Raw genomic sequence first — 24,995 nt, forward strand, 5'->3', positions numbered from 1 at the left:
AACAGTCCTATCCGCGACATTTCCGGAAGTTGTCCAACACGATTTTTTTTTGTGTAACAACACCGTTTCCTGATCGTCTGAGTTAATTTTCAAGTCATTCCCTCCTGAAAATCAGGCTTGTGCTTGAGATATAGATCTACAGCAGTACAGTGCGCATTGTTGACACGCGTTGTGTGCTATGGTCATGCTTATGAAACAGTAAATGTAGAAGGCGTGTTATATCAGTCGGTGTAGTCACGGTCAGAAGACTCCAGAATGTCTTTTTACAGAAACGCTGTTTGGTTTGTGAAAGGTCTGCAGGAATATACAAGGTAAATCGGATTATTATCTCATAATTTTACTCGATATGTGGGTGCAGAGGGCAGAGGCGGTGTGGATGTAAACACAGAGCTAAGTTAATGCTGGCCCTTGCTGTTATTTCTAACAGCTCATTCCGGGAACTGGGGGAAAATGACAGTAAATTTGTTGTTAAAATTTAACTTTACACTAAATTACACTTAGTCCAATCCGGATTACAAAAAAATCTGTTCAGTATTTTACTAACACAAATTGTAGTCTGAGCTACTAAAGTTTTCACCACACTTACATAACATATTAAATTTAGTACATACATATAAAAAATACAAATCGAAATCCTTTGTTTACTTTACATTTTACAAGTAGTGTTTTTCTAAGAATAAAAAAAGTTTCATGTCAGAAGTGGGATTCGAACCCACGCCTCCATTCGGAGACCAGAATCCTCCTTACACCAGGGGGAAGGTCTGAACCTTGAGTCTGGCGCCTTAGACCGCTCGGCCATCCTGACACTGGAAAAGTTGTTGGTTCTTTTACGTCACCAGCCTACAACAACAACACTATGCCTTGTGCTGCTTGCTAATTAGACAGTGAAATATATATATAAAAATAGAATATCCTGGAAATTAAGTTCATTTTTCCGTAATTTAATTCAAAAAATGGAACTTTCATATATTCTTGATTCATTACACATAAAGTGAAATATTTTTAGCTTTTTTTTTTTGCTTTAATCTTGATGATTACGGCTTACAGCTTATGGAAATCAAAAATCCAGTATCTCAAAATATTAGAATAAAGAATTTATAATACAGAAATGTTGACCTGAGAAGAGCTCTAATCAGCTAATTAACTCAAAACACCTGCAAAGGTTTCCTGAGCCTTTAATCTCTCATTCAATATATGAACGTTCCACTTTTTGAATTAAATCACAGATTTTTAAAAAAACTTTTCCTCAATATTCTAGTTTTTTGAGATTTAAATCTCATCTTAAAACGTATCTGTTTTCTCAGTGTTATTTGTCTCAATGTGTTGCTATACATTTAGCTTTCAGTGACTGTACTATCTGTATTGCATTTTTCATTTTCTGTGTTTGCACGTTCATTGTTTTTCACACAAGTTGTAGTCTGAGCTACTGAAGTTTTCACCACATTTACATTACACATATTCTATTAAATTACAACATTACCTAACATCAATTTAGTACATACATATGAAAAGCTTTACTTGTTTTACATTTCACAAGCAGTGTTGTTCTACAAATAATGTCAGAAGTGGGATTTGAACCCACACCTCCACTCGGAGACCAAAATCGTCCTTACACCAGGGGGAAAGTCTGGACCTTGAGTCCGGCACCCTAGATCACTCGGCTATCCTGAGGCTATGTGGAGGTGTGCTTATTTTTTCGTCGCCTGCCTACAACAACACTGTGTGTGTGTGTGTGTGTGTGTGTGTGTGTGTGTGTGTGTGTGTGTGTGTGTCTGTCTATATATATATATATATATAGTATCTCACAAAAGTGAGTACACCCCTCACATTTTTGTAAATATTTGATTAGATCTTTTCATGTGACAACACTGAAGAAATGACACTTTGCTACAATGTAAAGTAGTGAGTGTACAGCTTGTGAAACAGTGTAAATTTGCTGTCCCCTCAAAATAACTCAACACACAGCCATTAATGTCTAAACCGCTGGCAACAAAAGTGAGTACACCCCTAAGTGAAAATGACCAAATTGGGCCCAATTAGCCATTTTCCCTCCCCGGTGTCATGTGACTTGTTAGTGTTATAAGGTCTCAGGTGTGAATGGGGAGCAGGTGTGTTAAATTTGGTGTCATCGCTCTCACACTCCCTCATACTGGTCACTGGAAGTTCAACATGGCACCTCATGACAAAGAACTCTCTGAGGATCTGAAAAAAAGAATTGTTGCTCTACATAAAGATGGCCTAGGCTATAAGAAGATTGCCAAGACCCTGACACTGAGCTGTAGCACGGTGGCCAAGACCATACAGCGGTTTAACAGGACAGGTTCCACTCAGAACAGGACTCGCCATGGTCGACCAAAGAAGTTGAGTGCACGTACTCAGCGTCATATCCAGAGGTTGTCTTCGGGAAATTGACGTATGAGTGCTGCCAGCATTGCTGCAGAGGTTGAAGGGGTGGGGTGTCAGCCTGGCAGTGCTCAGACCATACGCCACACACTGCATCAAATTGGTCTGCATGGCTGTCGTCCCACAAGGAAGCCTCTTCTAAAGATGATGCACAAGGAAGCCCGCAAACAGTTTACTGAAGACAAGCAGACTAAGGACATGGATTACTGGAACCATGTCCAGTGGTCTGATGGGACCAAGATAAACTTATTTGGTTCAGATGGTGTCAAGCATGTGTGGCACAACCAGGTGAGGAGTACAAAGACAAGTGTGTCTTGCCTACAGTCTTGCATGGTGGTGGGAGTGTCATGGTCTGGGGCTGCATGAGTGCTGCCGGCACTGGGGAGCTACAGTTCATTGAGGGAACCATGAATACCAACATGTACTGTGACATACTGAAGCAGAGCATGATCAGTATGCAGTATTCCAGCATGATAACGACCCCAAACACACCTCCAAGACGACCACTGCCTTGTTAAAGAAGATGAGGGTGAAGGTGATGGATGGGCCAAGCATGTCTCCAGACCTAAACCCTATGGAGCATCTGTGGGGCATCCTCAAACGGAAGGTGGAGGAGCACAAGGTCTCTAACATCCACCAGCTCCGTGATGTCGTCATGGAGGAGTGGAAGAGGGCTCCAGTGGCAACCTGTGAAGCTCTGGTGAACTCCGTGCCCAAGAGGGTTAAGGCAGTGCTGGAAAATAATGGTGGCCACACAAAATATTGACACTTTGGGTCCAATTTGGACATTTTCACTTAGGGGTGTACTCACTTTTGTTTCCAGCGGTTTGGACATTAATGGCTGTGTATTGAGTTATTTTGAGGGACAGCAAATTTACACTGTTACACAAGCTGTACACTCACTACTTTACATTGTAGCAAAGTGTCATTTCTTCAGTGTTGTCACATGAAAAGATCTAATCAAATATTTACAAAAATGTGAGGGGTGTACTCACTTTTGTGAGATACTGTATATATGTATATTCTTTCATGTACTACTGTTTACTGCTCTTTATGGTATATTTTTTTAAATGTAGAAACATTTAGTTTTATTATACTGAAGGCATCTTTTCTTTACAGCTTTTCTTTGCATGTGCCTAAAACTTTTGAACAGTTCTGTATAGATATATACAGTATAGAAATGTAAACTTTTGTTTTAGGGGGCATAGTGGTTAGCCTCGCACCTCTTGGGGGAACCTCTTTTGTGTTCCACAACGTTCTCTGTCATTCATGGTACACATGTCTTATGAATTAGGAAACTAATGATGGCATCATCGGCTAAAACACATGCACAGGTTACTTTACTTCCTGAAGTGTGGACCCAAATACAAACACAAAATGTAAATAAAAACAGAATGCATTTTGTGTTTGTCCATGCACATAAACAATACAAGGAACTTGCACAAAGATCATGAGGACAAAGTACAGTCAAAGTTCTTGCTGCTTAATATTGACTTCCTATGCGTTCTTTGGGTCGTACCAGGAATTTTCTGAGACTGAGACTTGTGTTGGTGATCTCAGTAGGGAACTGGACCTTGCTGCCAAAATCAACTCTCATTCTCCAGTACTGGGTTAAAGGAACTATCCTTGATGGAACTCTTGGCGTGGTGCATGGGCTCTTGGTTTTTTTTTCGTTGCCTACAACAACAATATGCATTGTGCTGCTGTCACATGATTGGCTGATTAGATAATGAAAAAAAAATTAGCAAGTTTTAGACACCGTATGTTTTTATACAAACTTTGTTATAGCTTTTTATTGTATGATTTCTACATTGTCAAGTCAGTACAAAAAACATTTTAGACTCCCCAAATGTTAGTTTTCCAGCACAAAATTAAATGTTACAGAAAAATGTTTGTATATCATTAAAGAAAGCAGCATATTACGTAAGAGACCCCTTTTCAGACAAAAAAGTGATGAACTTGAGGACAAAGTAAAGTCCTCGAATAGGGTCATATACAGGCGAAAGGGTCATACACAGGCGAAAGGGTCATACACAGGTGAAAAGAACTTCTCTCTATGCACAAAGCAATGGCAATGATCTGCCCTGGGATGGAGACTGACGATGCTTAAGTACACTTCCGGAAACTTGCAGGCAACCAATTCTGTCGCACAAGGCCGGAGCAGGCGTGGACAAGACGTGATCATCCACTAGCAAGCCGGAACGTAACGCATGAAGTAGGCGGGGCCTAGAGAAGGGGGAGGAGACAAAATAAACCCATCCCACCACCGACATAGACACACAAATGGCACATAGACATTTCTATAACGTAACAACATCTGCTTCTCTCAATTTCCCGATCTCACAAACTGCCATCTTTTATTGATCCCGCAAAATGACCTGCACCTGCTACTGTGACCTGCTCGTGTAGACACAGTGGCATCGGGCGGAGTAAATTAATAATAATGCTAATGTTACAAGGTGTGTTTAATTCAAACTCCTTTATTAAATATTTCCTTACCAATCATAATCAAGAGTAAGACCTGTTCAGTCTGTAAACATACAGTACACTGCTGCTCTCCTTCTACACCAACTACACAGTTGCCAGATATCACTAGAAAAGTCAACTCCAGTTTCCATGTTTTGATTTAATCCCCCAAAAGCGCTTGGCATCTGACGGGTAAATGGACTCACCCAATCACATCCTATGAGATTATTCTGACAGATACACAATATACGCAGAGCAGTTCGAGAACTGGCTCCAACCCAGAACCATGACAGTGGAAATAACAGTGTAGCTTTAAATATATTTAAGAGGAGCAGACTTCAAAGACTGAACATTGATGTTTATTGTATTTGTTTACAAGGTGGAACAGGTTAACGGTTGTTTTTTGCATACAGTCTGTAAAATTAACTGAAAATATTACATTTACTTTATCAGAAGGTTAAATTAATGTGTCATGGCTCACATTATGTTCCTAAATTCTGTCATAATTGACAAGCTCAAGTTTTCTCATGCCCCTTTTGAAATAATTCAAAAGTCTATGTGAAAATCCTATTGGGATTTTGTCGAGGGAACCGGTGTGATGCTAACTTCCGGGTTTCGGTACAAAATGAAGTCTTCCCTGCACCTCTCTATTGGGTGGTTTGGCTGCGTCTCTCCTCCTGTAAACACTGTTATTGCCTTTTCTGCATATGCCTGAATTATTTTCATTTGGTTGCATATTGTTATATTTGATGCATATTTTCATTTGGTTGATGGGATATTTTTTTTTACTTATCCTATAATTTGGGTACTATTTTATTTATAATTTGCTTCTACGAGATGATGCACTTTAAGGACCAATCTAATTTGATGCAAAGTTTTGTACATTAGCAGGAATGTAGCAAAACATGGAGGTGAAAGCAGCAGTCTGTTTATTTAAATAAGAAAGTGCAATAAAAATGTTGTCCCTAAAATCAATTAATAATCGTGATTAATAATCAGGATTTCGATATTGATCAAAATATTCGGGATTATCATTTTGACCATAATCGTGTAGCCCTATTTTTCTGTCAACTTGACCTTCTGTAACCGAGGGCCATTTTATTCCAGTCACCACCATCAAGCTTCCCATCATTGTTAGTCGAATGCCATCTTGGGACATCAACAGTCCTTTTCAGGGAATGCACCTTCCAGGAGAAATCATTTTCAACCTTGGTCCAATATAGGAAAAATCTTAGATAATGAGGACAATGTAAAGTCAGAGTTCCTGCTGCGTAATATTGACTTCCTTTGTGTTTTTTGGCTCATACCAGGAATTGTCCACCTCTCAGCACAAAAAAACCTCACTGAGACCAAATCAGTCACCAAGAACCTTGTTTGTAGTTCTCTTTTTTCCAACAGAATATCTCCGAGCTCTGCCTCATTTGCATTAGATAAAGGCATTAGCCAAATAATTAAAATGGTAAAATTTCAGTTCAGCAAGTCTGATAGTGTATTTGTCAGTAGGTGGACAAAAAGCAAAACAGCCATTGCCCTGTGTTTACCCAGAAAGGGAGGCAGGACGTTTTTTTGTGTTTTTTGAACATCAAGCTGTTTTAGTATGAATGAGATAATGTAAAATATAATGCAAGAACACAGTAGTGGGACAAAACCCGAGTTTTATGCCCAAGACCAGCCCACTTTTTTCATGGTGGAAGAATTTTGACAGTTCAGTTCTTACTATCTCGTTATATTTATTACTGACATGTTTCAACAAGAAAATAAAGATAAATAACAAATGACATACTAAGTATTGTTTTATGTTAAAAAAAAATCCAACTGTAACATTATGAAAAAAATATTTGTTTGCATTTAAACAAATATGAAGTATTTCAGTAAGAAATATACTTTATACTAGGGCATGTGACGATGGTTTGTTTATATCTCCATGGTACCCAGACTTGTGTGTGTGTGAGAGAGGGAGAGAGAGAGAGAGAGCACGCACATTCAGTAAATGGCACTTTGTAATGCATAACTAACCGATGAGAAGCATTGTATCGGTAAAAGGCCAATTAAATGGAAACAGGCGCGAGACAGCAAATATCGCAAACGTTTTTACGCACTATCACTTTGTCGATAACAGAATGCGCAAAAAGTGGATGGAAACCTGGCAAATGATAACAGGAACTCAAGATCCATTCTCTTCTCTCTGCCAGAATACTCTTCTTCTGTGGTTACACTGGTTTTCAAAACAGATTTCTGTGCTATAGTGCCTTTTGTGCAACAGCAGCGTCTCCGGGCACGTGATCTAAAGCTCAAATGTAATTGGACGGCCTGTTTCGTCTCCGAGCGGCAGGAAAACAAATTGAAACACTGGATGGGAAACAAAAGTGTCGCTTTGTCGCGCCGTGAATGATCGCGCCCAGTGTGAATAGCTCCATAAGGATCTACTGTTTCGATTCAAGAGCGTCATCGCGTCAAACTTTCTCCCCGGTTAAAAGGAGGCTTCCTGTCTCTGAATGGAGGCGTGGGTGCAAATCCCATTTCTGACATCAGAGTTTTGTTATTTTAAATGAAAAACCTTCGTGTGAATATTATAACAGATGGGAAAGCCTAAGAATTTTATTTTACACCTCCAGTGAGCCTGCCACTTAACCCATAACCCTTGGATTTTACTCCGCCTCACTTGTATTGGATAAAAACTTTTGCTAATTAAGTAAAATGGTAGCATTTCAGTTCAGCAAGTCTGTTAGTGTGTTTGTCAGTAGGTGGACAAAGAGGGAAAAAAAGCCCGCGTCTTCTGTCAGGATGGCCGAGCGGTCTAAGGCGCCAGACTCAAGGTTTACCCCTTCCCTTGGTTAAAGGGGTTTTCTGGTCTCCCAATGGAGGCGTGGGTTCAAATCCCACTTCTGACAAGAGTGTTCCTTTATTTTAAACAAAAACCTACTTGTGCGTCTCATTAAAGTCCAAGTCGAGTTCCTTGAAACGCACAGCATTATTTGATGTGGTGACGCAATGTCCACTGAAAGTGGAAGTCAGGGTGGGGCATATGGAGTGGCTCCACCTTCTTTTTAAATAGCCTGTAGCATTTAGCTTACCTCACAACCCGGGCTAAGCCGTACTTGGCAGTTAGTACCATGGATTTTTATAAAGCTGGGGACGGGACACTTCAGATTCTAAAGAACGTTTGATTGGACAGAAAATCTGATGAGATGCTGAAGTGGAGAATTACGTCTTCAAAATCGCTGATCCATATTGGTGGTAGAGAGAGACTGTAAATTGTTAACGCACTCTGTATTCCTGGTATTGAAAATCCTAATAGTGAGGAGGTGTCGGGGGGGACACTTCCCTTGCAGTGTCAGGACGGCGAGCGGTCTAAGGCACCTTCCCAGTGACTAAGGCTGTGACAAGCCCCACTGGCACTGTTAATGAATGCTCCATGCCAGTGGCTCCATATGGCATTGGGCAGCTGCAGGGTCGTCAGCCGGGTACCACCTCTCAACACCGTGTCACTCCTTTAACCCCGGAAGGTCTCCTGGTGGCAGAACAGTGGCAGGGACATCTCCCTGCCACCCCCTGCAGCTAGACCTTGGGGTAGATGTTTCTTCCCCAACACTTCTTCTTTGTCCTCACCCAGCACCAAAAGCTGCTTTTCCTGGCCTCTTCGCCCAGGTCTTTCCGGGCCTTCCGCTGGTTTGCTCCAGTTACTCGCATACCCCTCAGGAGGCAAACAGCTGATGTTCCAACAAAGCCATGGCATCCTACTTCAACTGGGTAGATGATGGTTCTTCAGCCAGCCTCCTTACAGTCAGCAACAAGATCTGAGTACTTCAGCCTCTTCCTCTCAAAGGCAGCTTCTATTCCTTCCTTCCATGTCCCCAATCCTGGAGGTGTGAGGCAAATGTACTAACCGCTATGCCGTGGTGCCCCCTTAGCCCTGGTCCAATAAAGGAATAATGTAGTTCCTTGCACAAAGATCTTGAGGACAAAGTAAAGTCAGGGTTCTGGCTGCATAATATTGACTTCCTTTACGTTCTTTGGCTCGTACCAGGAATTGTCCATCTCTCAGTAAAAACAACCTCATCGAGAGTAAATCAGTCACCAAGAACCCTGTTTGTGGATATCGCCTTTCCTACGGAATGTAGACCTACATCTGCAGGGTACAGTGAAATTCCAGTGAGACAGCAGTCACTGTATACAGTTGGCTCGTTGGTCTAGGGGTATGATTCTCGCTTCGGGTGTGAGAGGTCCCGGGTTCAAATCCCGGATGAGCCCTTTTTTATTTTTTATTTTTTTACATTGAGTAGTCTGGGTGGAAAATGATAATGGAACCCTGGTCTGGTGGCGACTTGATTCAAGGTTCAAATCCCACATGAGCCCTTGCTTTTCTGTCAATTTGACCTCAAAACAGCTTTCTGTGCTATAGCGTCACCTGTCTCGCCCTTTTGTGCAACAGCAGCGTCTCCGGGCACGTGATCTAAAGCTCAAATGTAATTGGACGGCCTGTTTCGTCTCCGAGCGGCAGGAAAACAAATTGAAACACTGGATGGGAAACAAAAGTGTCGCTTTGTCGCGCCGTGAATGATCGCGCCCAGTGTGAATAGCTCCATAAGGATCTACTGTTTCGATTCAAGAGCGTCATCGCGTCAAACTTTCTCCCCGGTTAAAAGGAGGCTTCCTGTATCTGAATGGAGGCGTGGGTGCAAATCCCATTTCTGACATCAGAGTTTTGTTATTTTAAATGAAAAACCTTCGTGTGAATATTATAACAGATGGGAAAGCCTAAGAATTTTATTTTACACCTCCAGTGAGCCTGCCACTCAACCCATAACCCTTGGATTTTACTCCGCCTCACTTGTATTGGATAAAAACTTTTGCTAATTAAGTAAAATGGTAGCATTTCAGTTCAGCAAGTCTGTTAGTGTGTTTGTCAGTAGGTGGACAAAGAGGGAAAAAAAGCCCGCGTCTTCTGTCAGGATGGCCGAGCGGTCTAAGGCGCCAGACTCAAGGTTTACCCCTTCCCTTGGTTAAAGGGGTTTTCTGGTCTCCCAATGGAGGCGTGGGTTCAAATCCCACTTCTGACAAGAGTGTTCCTTTATTTTAAACAAAAACCTACTTGTGCGTCTCATTAAAGTCCAAGTCGAGTTCCTTGAAACGCACAGCATTATTTGATGTGGTGACGCAATGTCCACTGAAAGTGGAAGTCAGGGTGGGGCATATGGAGTGGCTCCACCTTCTTTTTAAATAGCCTGTAGCATTTAGCTTACCTCACAACCCGGGCTAAGCCGTACTTGGCAGTTAGTACCATGGATTTTTATAAAGCTGGGGACGGGACACTTCAGATTCTAAAGAACGTTTGATTGGACAGAAAATCTGATGAGATGCTGAAGTGGAGAATTACGTCTTCAAAATCGCTGATCCATATTGGTGGTAGAGAGAGACTGTAAATTGTTAACGCACTCTGTATTCCTGGTATTGAAAATCCTAATAGTGAGGAGGTGTCGGGGGGGACACTTCCCTTGCAGTGTCAGGACGGCGAGCGGTCTAAGGCACCTTCCCAGTGACTAAGGCTGTGACAAGCCCCACTGGCACTGTTAATGAATGCTCCATGCCAGTGGCTCCATATGGCATTGGGCAGCTGCAGGGTCGTCAGCCGGGTACCACCTCTCAACACCGTGTCACTCCTTTAACCCCGGAAGGTCTCCTGGTGGCAGAACAGTGGCAGGGACATCTCCCTGCCACCCCCTGCAGCTAGACCTTGGGGTAGATGTTTCTTCCCCAACACTTCTTCTTTGTCCTCACCCAGCACCAAAAGCTGCTTTTCCTGGCCTCTTTGCCCAGGTCTTTCCGGGCCTTCCGCTGGTTTGCTCCAGTTACTCGCATACCCCTCAGGAGGCAAACAGCTGATGTTCCAACAAAGCCATGGCATCCTACTTCAACTGGGTAGATGATGGTTCTTCAGCCAGCCTCCTTACAGTCAGCAACAAGATCTGAGTACTTCAGCCTCTTCCTCTCAAAGGCAGCTTCTATTCCTTCCTTCCATGTCCCCAATCCTGGAGGTGTGAGGCAAATGTACTAACCGCTATGCCGTGGTGCCCCCTTAGCCCTGGTCCAATAAAGGAATAATGTAGTTCCTTGCACAAAGATCTTGAGGACAAAGTAAAGTCAGGGTTCTGGCTGCATAATATTGACTTCCTTTACGTTCTTTGGCTCGTACCAGGAATTGTCCATCTCTCAGTAAAAACAACCTCATTGAGAGTAAATCAGTCACCAAGAATCCTGTTTGTAGTTATCTCTTTTCCAACAGAATATCTCAAAGCTCTGCCTCACTTGCATTGGATAAAAGCATTTGACAAATAATTAAAATGGTAAAATATCAGTTCAGCAAGTCTGATAGTCTATTTGTCAGTAGGTGGACAAAAAGGAAAAACAGCCATTGCCCTGTGTCATGATGGCCTAGCAGTCTAAAAGTCCTGTCACACTGAGCACGACGCGATAAAGCAAAGCGAATCGCCGATGAACGGTGCTGTTGCACCGAACGTGAAACCACTGATCGCCTTCACCTAATTCACGCCTGCTTGATAGGTGGCACTGACTGAAAATGCATTTTACGTCTGCACACTAGGTGGCGCAACCCACTATTCAGCTGATCAGCCTATCATCTTTGACCGCTGAGAAGAAGAATCACGTAAATGTTGGCTGATAGCACCACAACGAAAACTGTTAAGAAGCACAGAAACTAGCTTTTCTTATTTTATGTGTATTCTACCCAGAAAGGGAGGCAGAAAGTTTTTTTGTGTATTTTTAACATCAAGCTGTTTTAGTATGAATGAAATAATGTGAAATATAATGCAATAGCACAGTAGTGGGACAAAACCTCAGTTTTATGCCCAAGACCAGACCACTTTTTTTCCTGGTGGAAGAATTTTGATGAATGAAGTGACAGTTCAGTTCTTACCCTTTATATTTCCCGTTATATTTATTACTGACATGTTTCAACAAAAAAATATAGATAAATAACAAATGACATACTGAGTATTGTTTTCTGTTAAAAAAAAAAGTCCAACTGTAACATTATGAAAAAATATTTGTTTGCATTCAAACAAATATGAAGTATTTCCGTAAGAAATATACTTTATACTATGGCATGTGATGACGGTTTGTTTATATCTCCATGGTACCCAGACTTGTGTGTGTGTGTGAGAGAGAGAGATAGAGAGAGAGAGAGAGAGAGAGAGAGCACGCACGCTCAGTAAACGGCACTTTTTAATGCATAACTAACTGATGTGAACCATTGTATCGGTAAAAGGCCAGTTAGATGGAAACGGGCGCGAGACAACAAATATCGCAAACTTTTTTATGCACATTGTTATCATGTTGTTGATAACAGAATGCGCAAAAAGTGGATGGAAACTTGGCAAATGATAACAAGAACTCAAGATCCATTCTCTTCTCTCGTCCAGAATCCTCTTCTTCGGTGTTTACATTCTACTTCTAATGGGTACATGATGGTTCTCCAGCCAGCCTCCTTACACTCTGTACACCTTACACGAGTACTTCAGCATCTTTCGCTCAAAGGCAACTTCTAATTCTACCTCCCATAGGACTGTTAGCTCGATGAGGAGCACGGGCTTGGTACCACTGTACCACATCACTATATCATGGCGGAGACTTGTGTTGTTGATCTCACTTGGGAACTGGAGCTTCCTGCCCAGATCGACTATCATGCTCCAATCCTGTGTGAAAGAACTATCCTTGATGAAACTCTTGGCATGTTCCTTGTGTTCCCCCAACCTTCTCTGCTAAATTGGATGTGCTGACACAATGGTGGGGGATGACTTCTGCTTATGACTTGTCTACATCCCTCCAGATCTTCAGCCAATCTGCTCAGGACTTGATCATGTCGGCACCTATAGCGCCTTTAGGAGAGCACAATCTTGCAGCCTGAGAAAATGTGCTAGAGACTTGCACTTGGACTGCTACGGAAAGGGCAGCATTCTTCCTGGCCAAACCACTATTGCAGGTTCAGTGGCCAGGGGAGTGTGTTGTATGTTGCCCTGATAAGAAAACTACGCCTTGCCTGTTGTGTCTAACAACGCCTTCCCACATTGTCCAGCCCACCTCTTGTCCCTGTGATACAGCCTTGATCTTTTAGCACTCATCCTCCATCCTTGTCACCTCAGATATGATCTGTACCTTCTTCTCTGTCTTGCTGGCCTTGTACCATACCCGCAGAGCTTCTCTCTACCCAAGACTTGTCTTTCCTGTCTCTTTGTGCTGCATAAATGAGCAAGTGCACATGTGTTCTATTAAAGTGGATGGTGTGTGTGTGTGTGTGTGTGTGTGTGTCTATCATAAACATTTTAAAAGCCTTGCTTTAGGGAGCATGGTGGTTTAGTGGTTAGCATGTTTGCCTCACACCTCTGGGGCTGCGGGAAGCCTTGTTTTAAATTTATTTAGGTAATATTCATGAATGGGTTTTCATGACATAGCAACCACCTAGCAACACTTTTAACCATAATGTCTAAAACCATGTAAATGTTTTTAACATTTTTAACTTAGCAGGCTCTGTTAAGATAGCATGAAAGTGCATTAACAATCTTTAGCCTTCTAGTATTTTCCTGCTGGGTGGATCACTGCAGCTCACTTAGGAACACTTACATTCCAGTCTGCCTTCTATTTTGCCAAATAGTTAGCTCCATTCCACTCTATGAATTGGAAGCCAACTAAAACAATGCATTAAAAAAGACATTATAACAGATGGAAAAGACAAACACTTTTTTGCACCACCAAGGAGGCTGCCACTCAGCCCATAACCCATAACCATGGATTGTGCTCTGCCTCATTTGCATTGGATCAAATCATTTGCCAAATAAGTAAAATGGTAAAATTTCAGTTCAGCAGTTCTGTTAGTGTATCAGTCAGTAGGTGGACAAAAAAGGAAATAAAAAGCTGTTTCTTTGAGTCAGGAGGGCTGAGCAGTATAAGGTGTCAGACTCAAGTTTCAGACCCTCCCCCTGGTTAAAGGAGATTTTGCCCTCTGATTCGCTGTGTGGGTTTGAATCACATCTCTGACTTGTTATTATTTTAAATAAAAAAACCTTCTTGTGAATATTAAAGTCCCCATGAAGTGTCTTGAAACTCACAGAATTAGTCATTGTTTTCATTTCCACTGAAACAGGAAGTCAGGCAGGACATATCAAGTGGGCCCACTCCTTTTTAGATAGCCAATAGCATTTAGCATACCTCACAGCCCAGGCTAAGCCGTACCTGACAGTTAGGATCTTGGTTTTTTATAATGGTGGGGGCAGGACACTTCAGATTCTAACGAGCATTCGATTGGACAGAAAATTGAAGAAGTTGAAGCGCAGACTGATGTCATCAAAATTATTGATCCGTATTGGCGGTAGAGAGAGAGACTGTAAATTTTTAATGCATATATCTTCTAAATGCTAATTTTGTCATTGTTTTGCAGCACATTACCTTATAGATAACCTTAAGGGTAATACATTCATACTAAAATCCACAAAACACAAAAGGGTAAATACTACATAGGACACAGGTGACATGATCTGATACCATATGTAGTGTTCTAATAGAAGGAATAAGAAGCTAAATCCAAAATGATTCTCAGTTGGACAGGATTAGATATAGAAGTTTCATACAAAGTAGGGATATCTGTTGGCAGCATGTGAGGCCATTAACTCTTACCCATTGTACATTTTTGTACCAGGAAATATTGCAGTTGTGACCAGTTGTGGGTGGAAACAATGATGTTAAATCTACATTTCATTTTTTCTTTTGTTCCAGGGGTGGCTATGAAGCAGCAGCAAAACATTTTGTAGCTTCTGATCTGGATGTGGACGTAAGTGGCAGGTCTTTTATTATCACCGGTGCCAACAGTGGGATCGGGAAAGCGACCTCTCTGGAAATAGCTAAACGAGGTAAAACTGATCTCTTACATCCTCACAGCTGAGATGGTTAAAGGCTTAGCTGATTATTTATCAGTCAATTTTGTGTTGCAGTTTTACAATATCATGGACCACTTAATAACACACAAGCCAGTGAAATGAATTAAACCAATTCAATCAGAAAAAAAATCTAAATAAAAAATAATAAAATCTGTTAATGATTGTTATTTCTTCGAAAAATATTTTTGAGAATTTTTCCATAAAGTCTTTTTCATTGGGCTTCTTTTATCAGTCTTTTACTAAAGGTTTTAGTTCTGTTTTCGCAAACCAAGCTAAAATGTCTGCCAGATTTATAAATGTTACAGAAGTGCTGTATTTTTCGTACTTGCATGTGTATGTTCATGAAAGCCAATCAACCGTAAATTACTAAGTACATGCGAGGGACAGCTGATTTGCATTTAGTGACACCCACAAAACTCCATAAAACTGCACAGTTATAAAACTGCTCCATAAAAAGTACACAGACAGCTGGGAGCACACACAACAACTACACACACAATATTCTCTAGAGATTACACAGAATGGTGCAAAAAACAAAAAACATCCGGTGTTCATCCTGGGTTTGTAGGCTGAAACACATTGTTTACAACCACGTCGCACCATTCTGTGTAAATGCTAGAGCCTGTTGTGTGTGAAAATCCCAGGTGATTAGCAGTTTCTGAAATACTAAAACCACTGCATCTGACACCAATATCCATGCCACGGTTAAAGTCACAGAAATCACTTTTTTTTTGAAGCTCTTGACCTGTATTTTTATGATATTATGCATTGTGCCAATCTGCTACCACATGATTGGCTGATTGGTTAATTGCATGAATGAGCAGGGAAACTGGTGTTCCTATAAAAGTGGAAAGTGACACCATGGCAACCCTACTGATGAACAGAGATGACACACAGACACACAAGGTTGTAATTCTATTAGATGCGTAAAGTCGGATGAAAAAGCCTGTGTCTCAGACTGTCTCCTTATATCCTGCACTAACTTGTGGTGTGTCCCAATGTGGAACTGCTCCTAGATATATGAGGTATGATGTATTTCCCTGTGTTGTTAATCTCTTAGGTGGTACAGTGCACCTGGTGTGTCGGAATAAAGATCGTGCGGACGAGGCGAGGAAGCACATTGTAGAGATGAGCAAAAATGAGGTAAATGTTTTTATTCTTAAGACCATTGCATTGATTCTTTCTTGTCATACCAAAAGGAAGGTGTCCATCCCGGTATTTAGCAACATGATTAAAGAGTGAATTGTGCATTTTCATTCAATATTTTAAGGATATTTTAAGGAAATGTGGACGCGGGAAGTGCCAGGTTAGCTAGAAAAGCTTCATTGTGGCTGGTAAACACTTAAATGATCTAGTATAGTGTACTATTCCGCCGCTAATTTGGGACGTATCTCTGAGAGACTTTATCACATCTTTTCTTTTGGCACACTTTTACATTACAGGGACAGTGTTTATTTTCCTTTTTTGTTTCCAGATAAGAATTTGCATAAAAGCAACACGAAGCGAACCAGATTTTTAGTAAGTGGCCTTACTAATTAACCTATTTGTACTGATTTTTCCAGAACGTGCATGTGCATATTGTGGACATGTCAAGCCCCAGAGGATTGTGGGAGTTTGCCAACTCGTTCACTCAGAACCACAGTGTGCACGTGCTGGTGAGTGTGTTCAGGATGCTTCTGTGTGAGTTGCAGAGATAATGCACACCCTGATATATAGGTTGTTTGAAGAAAATAAGAATGAATTCTTTATATATATATATATATATATATACACACACACACATACACACACACTAGGGATGTCACGATACCAAAAATCTAGTAGTCGGTACCGATACCAGTAAAAGTACACGAAACATCAATATGTTTGATGTCCGAATCCATCAAACATATTGATGGATTCGGATACAGATGTATTTAAAAACTTCTGAATCCTCCAGTAAGCACCATTGGGGCCATTATCCGCAAGTGGAAGCAACATCACTACATCATCAATCGGCCATGCACAGGAACTCCTCGCAAGATTTCTGACCAGGGAGTCAGAAGAATAGTCAGAAGACTAGATCAAGAGCCCAGGACCACTCGAAAAGAGCTCCAGAAACACTTGGAGGCAGTAGGTACCATCGTTACAGAGAAAACAATAGGCAATGCACTCCACTGCTCACGCTCTCCCCGCAAGAGTCCATTACTAAAGAAAAGGCACGTTGAAGCTCGTTTAAAGTTTGCTACAACTCATTTGGACAAGCCTATGGAATACTGGGAGCCTGTAGTCTAGTCAAACGAGAGCAAAATTGAACTTTTTGGCTGTCATACTACACACCATGTTTGGAGAAGAAATGGTACTGCACATCACCCTTAAAACACTATACCAACAGTGAAGTTTGGAGGTGGAAGCATCATGGTGTGGTGTGGGGCTGTTTTTCATCACATGGTACTGGCAGACTTCATATAATTGAAGGAACGATGAATGGAGCCCTTTACCGGAAGATTTTTGAGAAGAATCTGCTGCCATCCAACAGGATGATGAAGATGAGACATGGGTGGACCTTCCAGCAGAACAACGATCCAAAGCATACAGCAAAGGAAACTCAAGGCATTAGAATGGCCCAGTCAATCATCTGACTTAAATCCAATTGAACAAGATTTGAAGACAATATATTTAGAAGAATGGGCCGAACTCACACCTGAATACCGTGGCCGATTAATTCTTCATACAGGAAGCACCTTGAAGCTGTCATTACAAACAAAGGCTTCTCCGCTAGGTATTAAATAAATTTCAGTTCAATACTTTTTTCATGTGTTATTCTGCTTTGTTACATATAACTTCATTCAGGGACTTTAATGTTTGGATTTCTTTATATGTGTGGATTTCTTGAGTTAATACCAATTTCTCATGAAAATTTCATGTGAATAGCCTCATTGTAAATATATTATTGGAAAAAATGTTGATGCGTTCAATACAAAAAAGTCATAAAATGTTTTGTCTTAAAGGTGGTCTATAAATGACAGTGTATAGTTAAAATTGTTTATTATTCACGTACAGATCAACAACGCTGGGTGTATGGTGAATCAGCGAGAGTTGACGGAGGATGGCTTGGAGAAAAACTTTGCCACCAACACACTTGGTAAGAAAAGAAAAGGTTTCTCGGTTAAGTAGTAATAATTCTGACATTTAATACTGTGTCTAGTGTACAAATATACAGTACATGATACGACACTGATATCTTTGTACTTATGGACCTGGTGATAAAATGCTCCTTTTTATTTTGAATGTTCATACTCATTATACTATAAACAAAGTGACCACTATGAAACAGGTAAAATAATACAGCATTCATGTATTCATTTATTGTGCAGTCCAGACATTAAAGCATATGGCACTATGCAAAAGTTTACTTTATTTTTTATATACATTTTTAGGCCAAAATGGCTGCTTAGATCCCATTTGCACTGGTGGATTTCAGATGTCGCACCCCCCTTTTTACAGCTTTTGAGAATAACATGACAGTAAAATAGAGCACAATTACTGCATGAGCTCACAGATGCCCACAGTTGGCTCGTCTGTCTATGATTGACAGGTAGCAGAGAACAGGCCCCTCCTACTCAAAGAGCACAGCCAGTTTTGCTCCGTTTGCTCCTGGTCACAGATGGCTGTGGGATCATCAGGTTTTGAACTCACAATCTCCTAATGATATGGTGAACACGTTTCTGTTGCCTGGCCTAAGTCTGAACCATTCTTGAAAGTTGTGAATGGTGTAATTAGCATGGTAGCAAGGTCAGTAGATTAGAAATAAACAGTACAAAATGAAATTGCTTCTATGTGGACTTTTTCTAATTAATATTCTTGCCACAGGAACATTCATCCTGACCACAGCGCTGATTCCTGAGCTTAAAAAGTCCCAGGACCCAAGAGTGGTGAGTATGTTTCAGAATTTCAGTCTAAAGTCTAAATTTTACAGATTGTAATTGTTTTAATTGCTGTGTTAAAGAAGTTATAGAGTGTATAAAAGAATAACTATAACTTATTCAATTACACACTCCTATTTAAAATAGCTATTTTACATTTTATTAGTTCTATGTGTGCTTTAGCACAGTCCCTTACTTAACTGTTTGTGACACATTTCAGAAGCATGCAATATTTTATGGTACATATTTATCCATTTATATGCAGTTCATCCATTTAAATAATGCATTTAAGGATATGTTTAGTTTAACCTTTAATCTTGTATACATCAGATATTGTAAACTTATAAAATGTAGTGTAACTGTGTTAAGTAGATGTACTTACAGCTTATTAAGTCATATTCAATATTTGATCATCTTTGTTATGGATAAGCTAATCTATATATAATTTAACACACTTAACACTTTTAAAACTTCTAAAAGCAGTTACATGTTAACTAAATAACTAAAAATCTAATAAAAATTTAGCCAGATGTTCCTATAGCTAAATTAAAGTTAAATACCCAGATTAAAGTTAGATATCTAGGTTTAAATTTAACATTTTATTGAACATAGTATTGTGTTTAAGGTAAATAACACAAAAATGTGCCCAAAATAATAGTAATTCGGGACTCCCGAGTGGCACAACAGAAAAGCCACTATCATCTGGAGATCATGAGTTTGAATCCTGATGATGCCATAGCCATCCGTGGCCGGGAGCTCAAGAGAGCAAAACTGGCCCTGCTGTCTATCAATCACGTCAACACTATTCACTCATGGGCATCTGTGAGCTGTTAGGAAGTGGGCAGAGTGTGTTACGCCGTTCCTTGACGTTGCATGAGAAACAGTTTGAAAAGATGTGGTGGCTGGGTTCACATGCCTCGGAGGAAGGATGTGATATCCTTTGCCCTCCCTGGTGTTACAGTAGCTATTGTGTGATAGAGGAGAGCTGTCTGATGGGTGTGAATTGGCCTTGACTAAATTAGGGAGAAAATCCCAAAAATAAATAAATAAAATCATTTAAATTGTATGTACCTATCAAATATGTCCCAAACAGTCTTAAAATTAAGTAGCCAAGTATCCCAACATGATAAATTTAGCTTATCCATGATTGAGTTGATCAAATATTGAACATTTCTTAGTTGAGATCTACATGCAACTAGTTTCCAAAGTTATTTAAGTTTTAAGTATATGCTATTTGATGTTAGTTTAGAGTCCATTTACACTCATTAATGTGCAATTGTTTATTAGATCACTGTATCGTCAGGAGGAATGCTGGTTCAGAAACTCAACCTTGAAGATCTGCAGTTTGAAAAAGACACTTTTGATGGAACCATGGCTTACGCACAGAACAAGGTACACACACGTACATCACTGACATTAAACAAGATAAATCAGAAGGTTGTTGAAACGATACATTTTTCATTAAAATAGCATTACGTGCCAGCACTACATTTATGGCATTTGACAGACCCTTATCCAGAGCAGTCAGCATTTATCTCATTTATACAACAGAGCAGTTGAGGGTTAAGGGCCTTGCTCAAGGGCTCATGATGTTATTATCAGAAGTCCAACAGCTTAACCACTGGGCTACCACTACCCCTAAACTAAACACCCAGTGTTGTTTGTAGTCAATGCTTAATGACTATCAATTGTTGGTACTGTAACACTGCATTATATTTTACATACACCTTACATACGTAACACTACATTACATAACACTTTACATATGTAATGTAAACCAAATAAGCCAAATAATCATCACCTTAATGAACATGTTTGTGGTTGTTAACTGGAAAAATTCAGAACTGAGTCTGAAAGTATTTACATAATATTTTCAGTTTTAATATTTACACATGGAGACCAGAGTTCAGTACGTTATCAACATTTAGAACCATGCTATAATGTTAGTTTATGTGGATTTTCAGTCATGAATTGAATAAACAAAAATGGCTGGTGTAGTTAACATTTAGACAAATATCATTTAATACATGTGTTAACTAACTTACTTAATATTACTCATGGTTTATTGATGCTACCTTTGCAGTTTGATATTACTAACGCAGTAAATGATATCAGTTAAGGGAAACTCTTTCTTGCCGCCATTAATCCACTGTTGTATGAGCTGCTCTGGACTGTTATTAATGAAGGATGATCTCTGCTCTCTTGTTGTTTGTTGTCATTGATCATTTTACATCATGTTTTTTTTTCCTGTAACCAGAGGCAGCAGGTGATAATGACAGAAGTTTTGGCGCATCAGCACAAAGAGATTCATTTCTCATCCATGCACCCAGGTTGGGCCGACACGCCAGGTGTGTGTTAGAGAGAGAGGGAGAGAGTATGTTATGTTTGGGATCTTAGTAATTGAATTTCTGACCACAAAAACAGCAAAAGGAAAAAAAATTAACACTACAGGACAAAAACACTGAAGTGCTGATGAAACACATAAATATACAATAAATATAATAAAACATTAAGCTGATTGGCGCACACAAGCACTCACTCAGTTCTTTTGACTGTGTAGCGGTGCAGTCGTCCATGCCAGATTTTCACGCAAAAATGAAGGACAGATTACGCACAGAAGCACAAGGAGCTGACACTGTGGTGTGGTTAGCTGTGTCTGATGCGGCTGTGAAACATCCCAGCGGCCTCTTCTTCCAAGGTGAGCAAAAGTTCTTTCTATTCAGTTCATTCTTAACACATGAGAATGTATTACCTAAAACTATGTATAAGCTGTGTAAAAAAAATATTTTTTAGCTGTGTATTTAATTCCGATATCACATGCTCCTAACACACACGGTACCTTCACACTGAACGGTAGTTCACCTTCTGATATGTCACAACCATTCATTTTCCAGTGCAGAGTCCCAGATTGTGTGTAAGGGGTTGTGGGATCGTGGACAAAGTCGAGCGGTATTTAAGTTTATGCAACTTACAAACAACAGCTTCATAACTGCTGACCAATCATGACTCAGGAACAAAGGTGCTGTTATACAGCTGCAAATAATGTTCCACCTAGATTGTTCAGAAATGCATGAAATGAAATGAAATCATGTACAAAAAGTTATTTATAGCAGTATCTCAATTCTCTCTAAAGTGTGAACCTAATCTGTACAATTGCACCAACTGTCAGTACACTTGGGGAGTTAAAAGTTTTAAATAACATGTTTGCTGTTTGTTAATTTGCCCATTTTTGTATCCACATTAGAGAAATAAAGCCAAAATGTCATTATTAAATGGCTTTGTGAACCTTCAGACAAGCATGCATCTTAAACCGGTTTCCGACAGTGTGATTTCTTTTAAGATTATTACTTGTCACAGTGTAGGAGCTTATCTCAATAAAATCTTGGCCAAATTCAGATAACATCTTGCGATAATGTTTTCTCCATGTCAGATTTCACAATGAAGATCGTCTATTAAAGAAAATGACTACATTCTCTTTATATCATCAATCAGTGTGATCTGGGCTCACATAAACGCAAACATTCTTCAACTTGAGCTTGAGGCAATAAGGAGACTTTTTTCCTGTGCACTACCGTATTTGTAGCCGCCTCATGAGTTGCCTGGTGGCTTTAAGAACAGCGTCGCTCTCAATCTTGAGATTCCTCAAACTACTACAGCTGCCTATGGTTGCAGTAGCACTAAAACGGTGAGAATGTCACCTAATGCATTCTAAGTCCACCTGATGTCAACTCAGGAACAAATATTTCTCTTACAACATGTCAGAAAAACTAGGCTGAAAATTGTGCAGTGTAAAACCAACTTTACACACCATGCAGTGTATACCTCACCCAATATTGTCTTGATGGAGAAAAGTAATTTATTATGAGTGAAACATTTCTCTCACTTCAGACAGGACACCAGTGGCCACACACCTGCCTCTAGCCTTTACCAGATCATCTTCTGAGGAGGAGAACAAGCTCATGAATACGCTGGAGCAGCTCAGCACACAGTTCAAGCCGCGCCTTACTTCAGGTCTCTAAAGAACAACAAACACTCAACTGGATACAAAATTGAATCTGTGTTGTATGATCACTAATCAAAAATTATTGAATTTATATTTCTCAAACACATTTTATTAATAACTCTAAATAACAGTCAAAATGGTGGATTAAAAATGTGTTGTTAAAAGCTGTAAGGTTTCCTGTACCAAGAACAAACAAAATTCACTATTATGAATTATCACTACTATGATTATTTTCCTGTCCAGCACAGAGATTTAGAGCCTTGTTTACAATATGTTTTTTTTTTTTAATTAACCACATTGACCACATTAACAAACTCACTCCATGACAAACTTACAAATTAATATGAAATTGTTTACATTTTGCGTTCTGCATAAATCTTGCTTGGTTTACTGTGAAAAGTGTGATACCGATACCGTAGTTCTGCCTTTTATGCCTTCTTTTAAATTAATAATAATTAATTCCACAATTCTGAAGGAAATGCAAATAAAAACTTTATTCTCTCAATTTCAACAAGTTGTTTCACAGTAACTGGTCTCATAAACAGAAAACACATTACTCAAATTAACATTAACACATGAACTAAATTCCGAAGATTAAACTAAGATTTCTTAACATATTGAGTGTTATTAATTCATATTAACATGAACTTTTTTATATATTAACATTAACTGGATATGAAATACACTACTCTACAACTATATTTTTCTGTGCAATATAGACTTTTTTGTCAACTCATCTTCATTTAAATCTTTCAACGGTGTACTGGTCCTTTAATTCAGCGCGAACAGCGCAGCAAAAAAAAAAAAAAATGATTCGACACCGAAACTCCCATTTCACTGCTGCTCACTTCTGGTGTAAAATTTTAGCAGTGCAGAGCTTACAGAGCTTACAAACTGCAGTTTTGTCATCATTCCACACAAGAGACATCTTTACACACAGCACAAAATCGATGTTTTCCCGCCCCATTTGATTGACAGCATATAATCAGCCCTGATCATCAGATGTTTTTAAACTATCGGCCGATGGCCCATAGTGTGAAAAATAGCCTTGATCGGCCGACACTAATTATCGGCTGATACATCAGTGCATCTCTAATAGAAACCCAAGCTCTGTTGGATCAAACCCAGGACCATTCAGCAGTGAAGCAGCAACACTACCCACTGCACCACCCTGTAAAACCTTTCACCTTGGATAATTAATTATTCAGGGTGGCATGTTGTTGGTTCGATCCTGAGCTCAGGTTAACAATTTCATTCCAGGATATATATATTTTTATCGTTTTTTGTTTTTATCTAAAATGATGTAAATCATATGCAAGACCAGTTTATCCGATCTTTATCCAATAGTTTGGGTGAGTCTGTGCCCACTGTAGAGTCAGATTCCTGTTCCCGTCGTGGTCAGTTGGAACCAGTCTGGCCGTTCTCCTGCGACCTCTCTCATCAACCAGGCATTACGACCCACAGACCTACTGCTCACGGGATGTTTTGTGTTTTTCGTACCATACTGTGTAACCTCTAGAGACTGTTGTGTGTGAAATTCCCAGGAGATCAGCAGTTTCCATTCCTATATAAAAGTTTTATCATTTTGTCCCATGCAAAAGAACTACATTAAATCTATAATCAATTTGTTCTTTTATTGTTTATGATTTTTTCTCTACATGTAAAGACACACAAGTACAAGCATTTGTATGCTAACCCTAACCCTCAACTGCTCAGTTGTGTAAATTAGATCAACGTAAGTCACTCTGGACAAGGGTGTCTGCCAAATGCTCTAAATGTAAAGAGTTTTCATTTTACCTCCTTCTCTGGATAACGCTAGCTCACACAGGTGATATACGCCGATTCTTTTTCCCCACCAGTAAAGGAGTTGAAACTGAAACAGTTAACGTCCTCTCATGCTTCTCCACATAGACTTGGAGCTGCAGCGGCACCTGGCGGCCATTTAAATATGCAGTCAGGTCCGTCGCCATTTTACAAATATGTCGCAATCTGCTGGCAAAATCCCACACTCTTGATGAGTTCGTGTGCTGAAGAGCCGGGCTGTTCAGTCGGTTTGGAGCCACTTGATGTCGAACTAACACATCACACAACACAAGAGCCATGTCTTTAATACATTTGCTTATATTTTAAGTCATCGTTGAAGTGAACTAATATGCTGATGTAAACGTGCTTTATCCTATTCACAGGAACTCTGGTCATGAAGTGTGAACACGCTCTGGATACATCCCAGCACACGATACACACCCTAATTCACACTTCAAGTAGCAATTT

At 40.0% G+C, this 24,995-nt stretch overlaps 1 protein-coding gene and 4 non-coding genes across 5 annotated transcripts; 4 read left to right on the top strand and 1 right to left on the bottom strand.

Moving 5' to 3' along the window:
• On the top strand, positions 1 to 24,353 carry dhrs12 (dehydrogenase/reductase (SDR family) member 12). Its single transcript, XM_053626354.1, has 10 exons — positions 1 to 311; positions 14,656 to 14,789; positions 15,877 to 15,959; positions 16,379 to 16,471; positions 17,859 to 17,940; positions 18,669 to 18,730; positions 20,009 to 20,113; positions 20,979 to 21,069; positions 21,282 to 21,419; positions 22,610 to 24,353. Exons 1-10 carry the CDS (start codon positions 256 to 258, stop codon positions 22,738 to 22,740), a joined length of 975 nt encoding a protein of 324 aa, XP_053482329.1. The 5' UTR covers positions 1 to 255; the 3' UTR covers positions 22,741 to 24,353.
• Positions 692 to 805, bottom strand: trnal-caa (transfer RNA leucine (anticodon CAA)). The gene is made up of 2 exons: positions 768 to 805; positions 692 to 737 (listed from the first exon to the last, which is right to left on the bottom strand). It is a non-coding gene; the product is annotated as a tRNA-Leu (tRNA).
• Positions 7,648 to 7,760, top strand: trnal-caa (transfer RNA leucine (anticodon CAA)). Its single transcript has 2 exons — positions 7,648 to 7,685; positions 7,715 to 7,760. It is a non-coding gene; the product is annotated as a tRNA-Leu (tRNA).
• Positions 9,049 to 9,120, top strand: trnap-cgg (transfer RNA proline (anticodon CGG)). Its single transcript has one exon. It is a non-coding gene; the product is annotated as a tRNA-Pro (tRNA).
• On the top strand, positions 9,817 to 9,929 carry trnal-caa (transfer RNA leucine (anticodon CAA)). The gene is made up of 2 exons: positions 9,817 to 9,854; positions 9,884 to 9,929. It is a non-coding gene; the product is annotated as a tRNA-Leu (tRNA).
• Positions 24,354 to 24,995: the final 642 nt, after the last annotated feature.

The sequence above is a fragment of the Ictalurus furcatus genome, chromosome 6 (genome assembly GCF_023375685.1).
Source record: "Ictalurus furcatus strain D&B chromosome 6, Billie_1.0, whole genome shotgun sequence".
Classification (NCBI taxonomy): Eukaryota; Metazoa; Chordata; class Actinopteri; order Siluriformes; family Ictaluridae; genus Ictalurus; species Ictalurus furcatus.

Excerpts from the sequence above, each read along its gene's own strand:
- dhrs12 (XM_053626354.1), top strand. The coding sequence starts at position 256 with ATGTCTTTTTACAGAAACGCTGTTTGGTTTGTGAAAGGTCTGCAGGAA. Across the intron at positions 312-14,655 it reads GGTCTGCAGGAATATACAAG|GGGTGGCTATGAAGCAGCAG; the intron begins GTAAATCGGATT and ends CTTTTGTTCCAG. Across the intron at positions 21,420-22,609 it reads CAGCGGCCTCTTCTTCCAAG|ACAGGACACCAGTGGCCACA; the intron begins GTGAGCAAAAGT and ends CTCTCACTTCAG.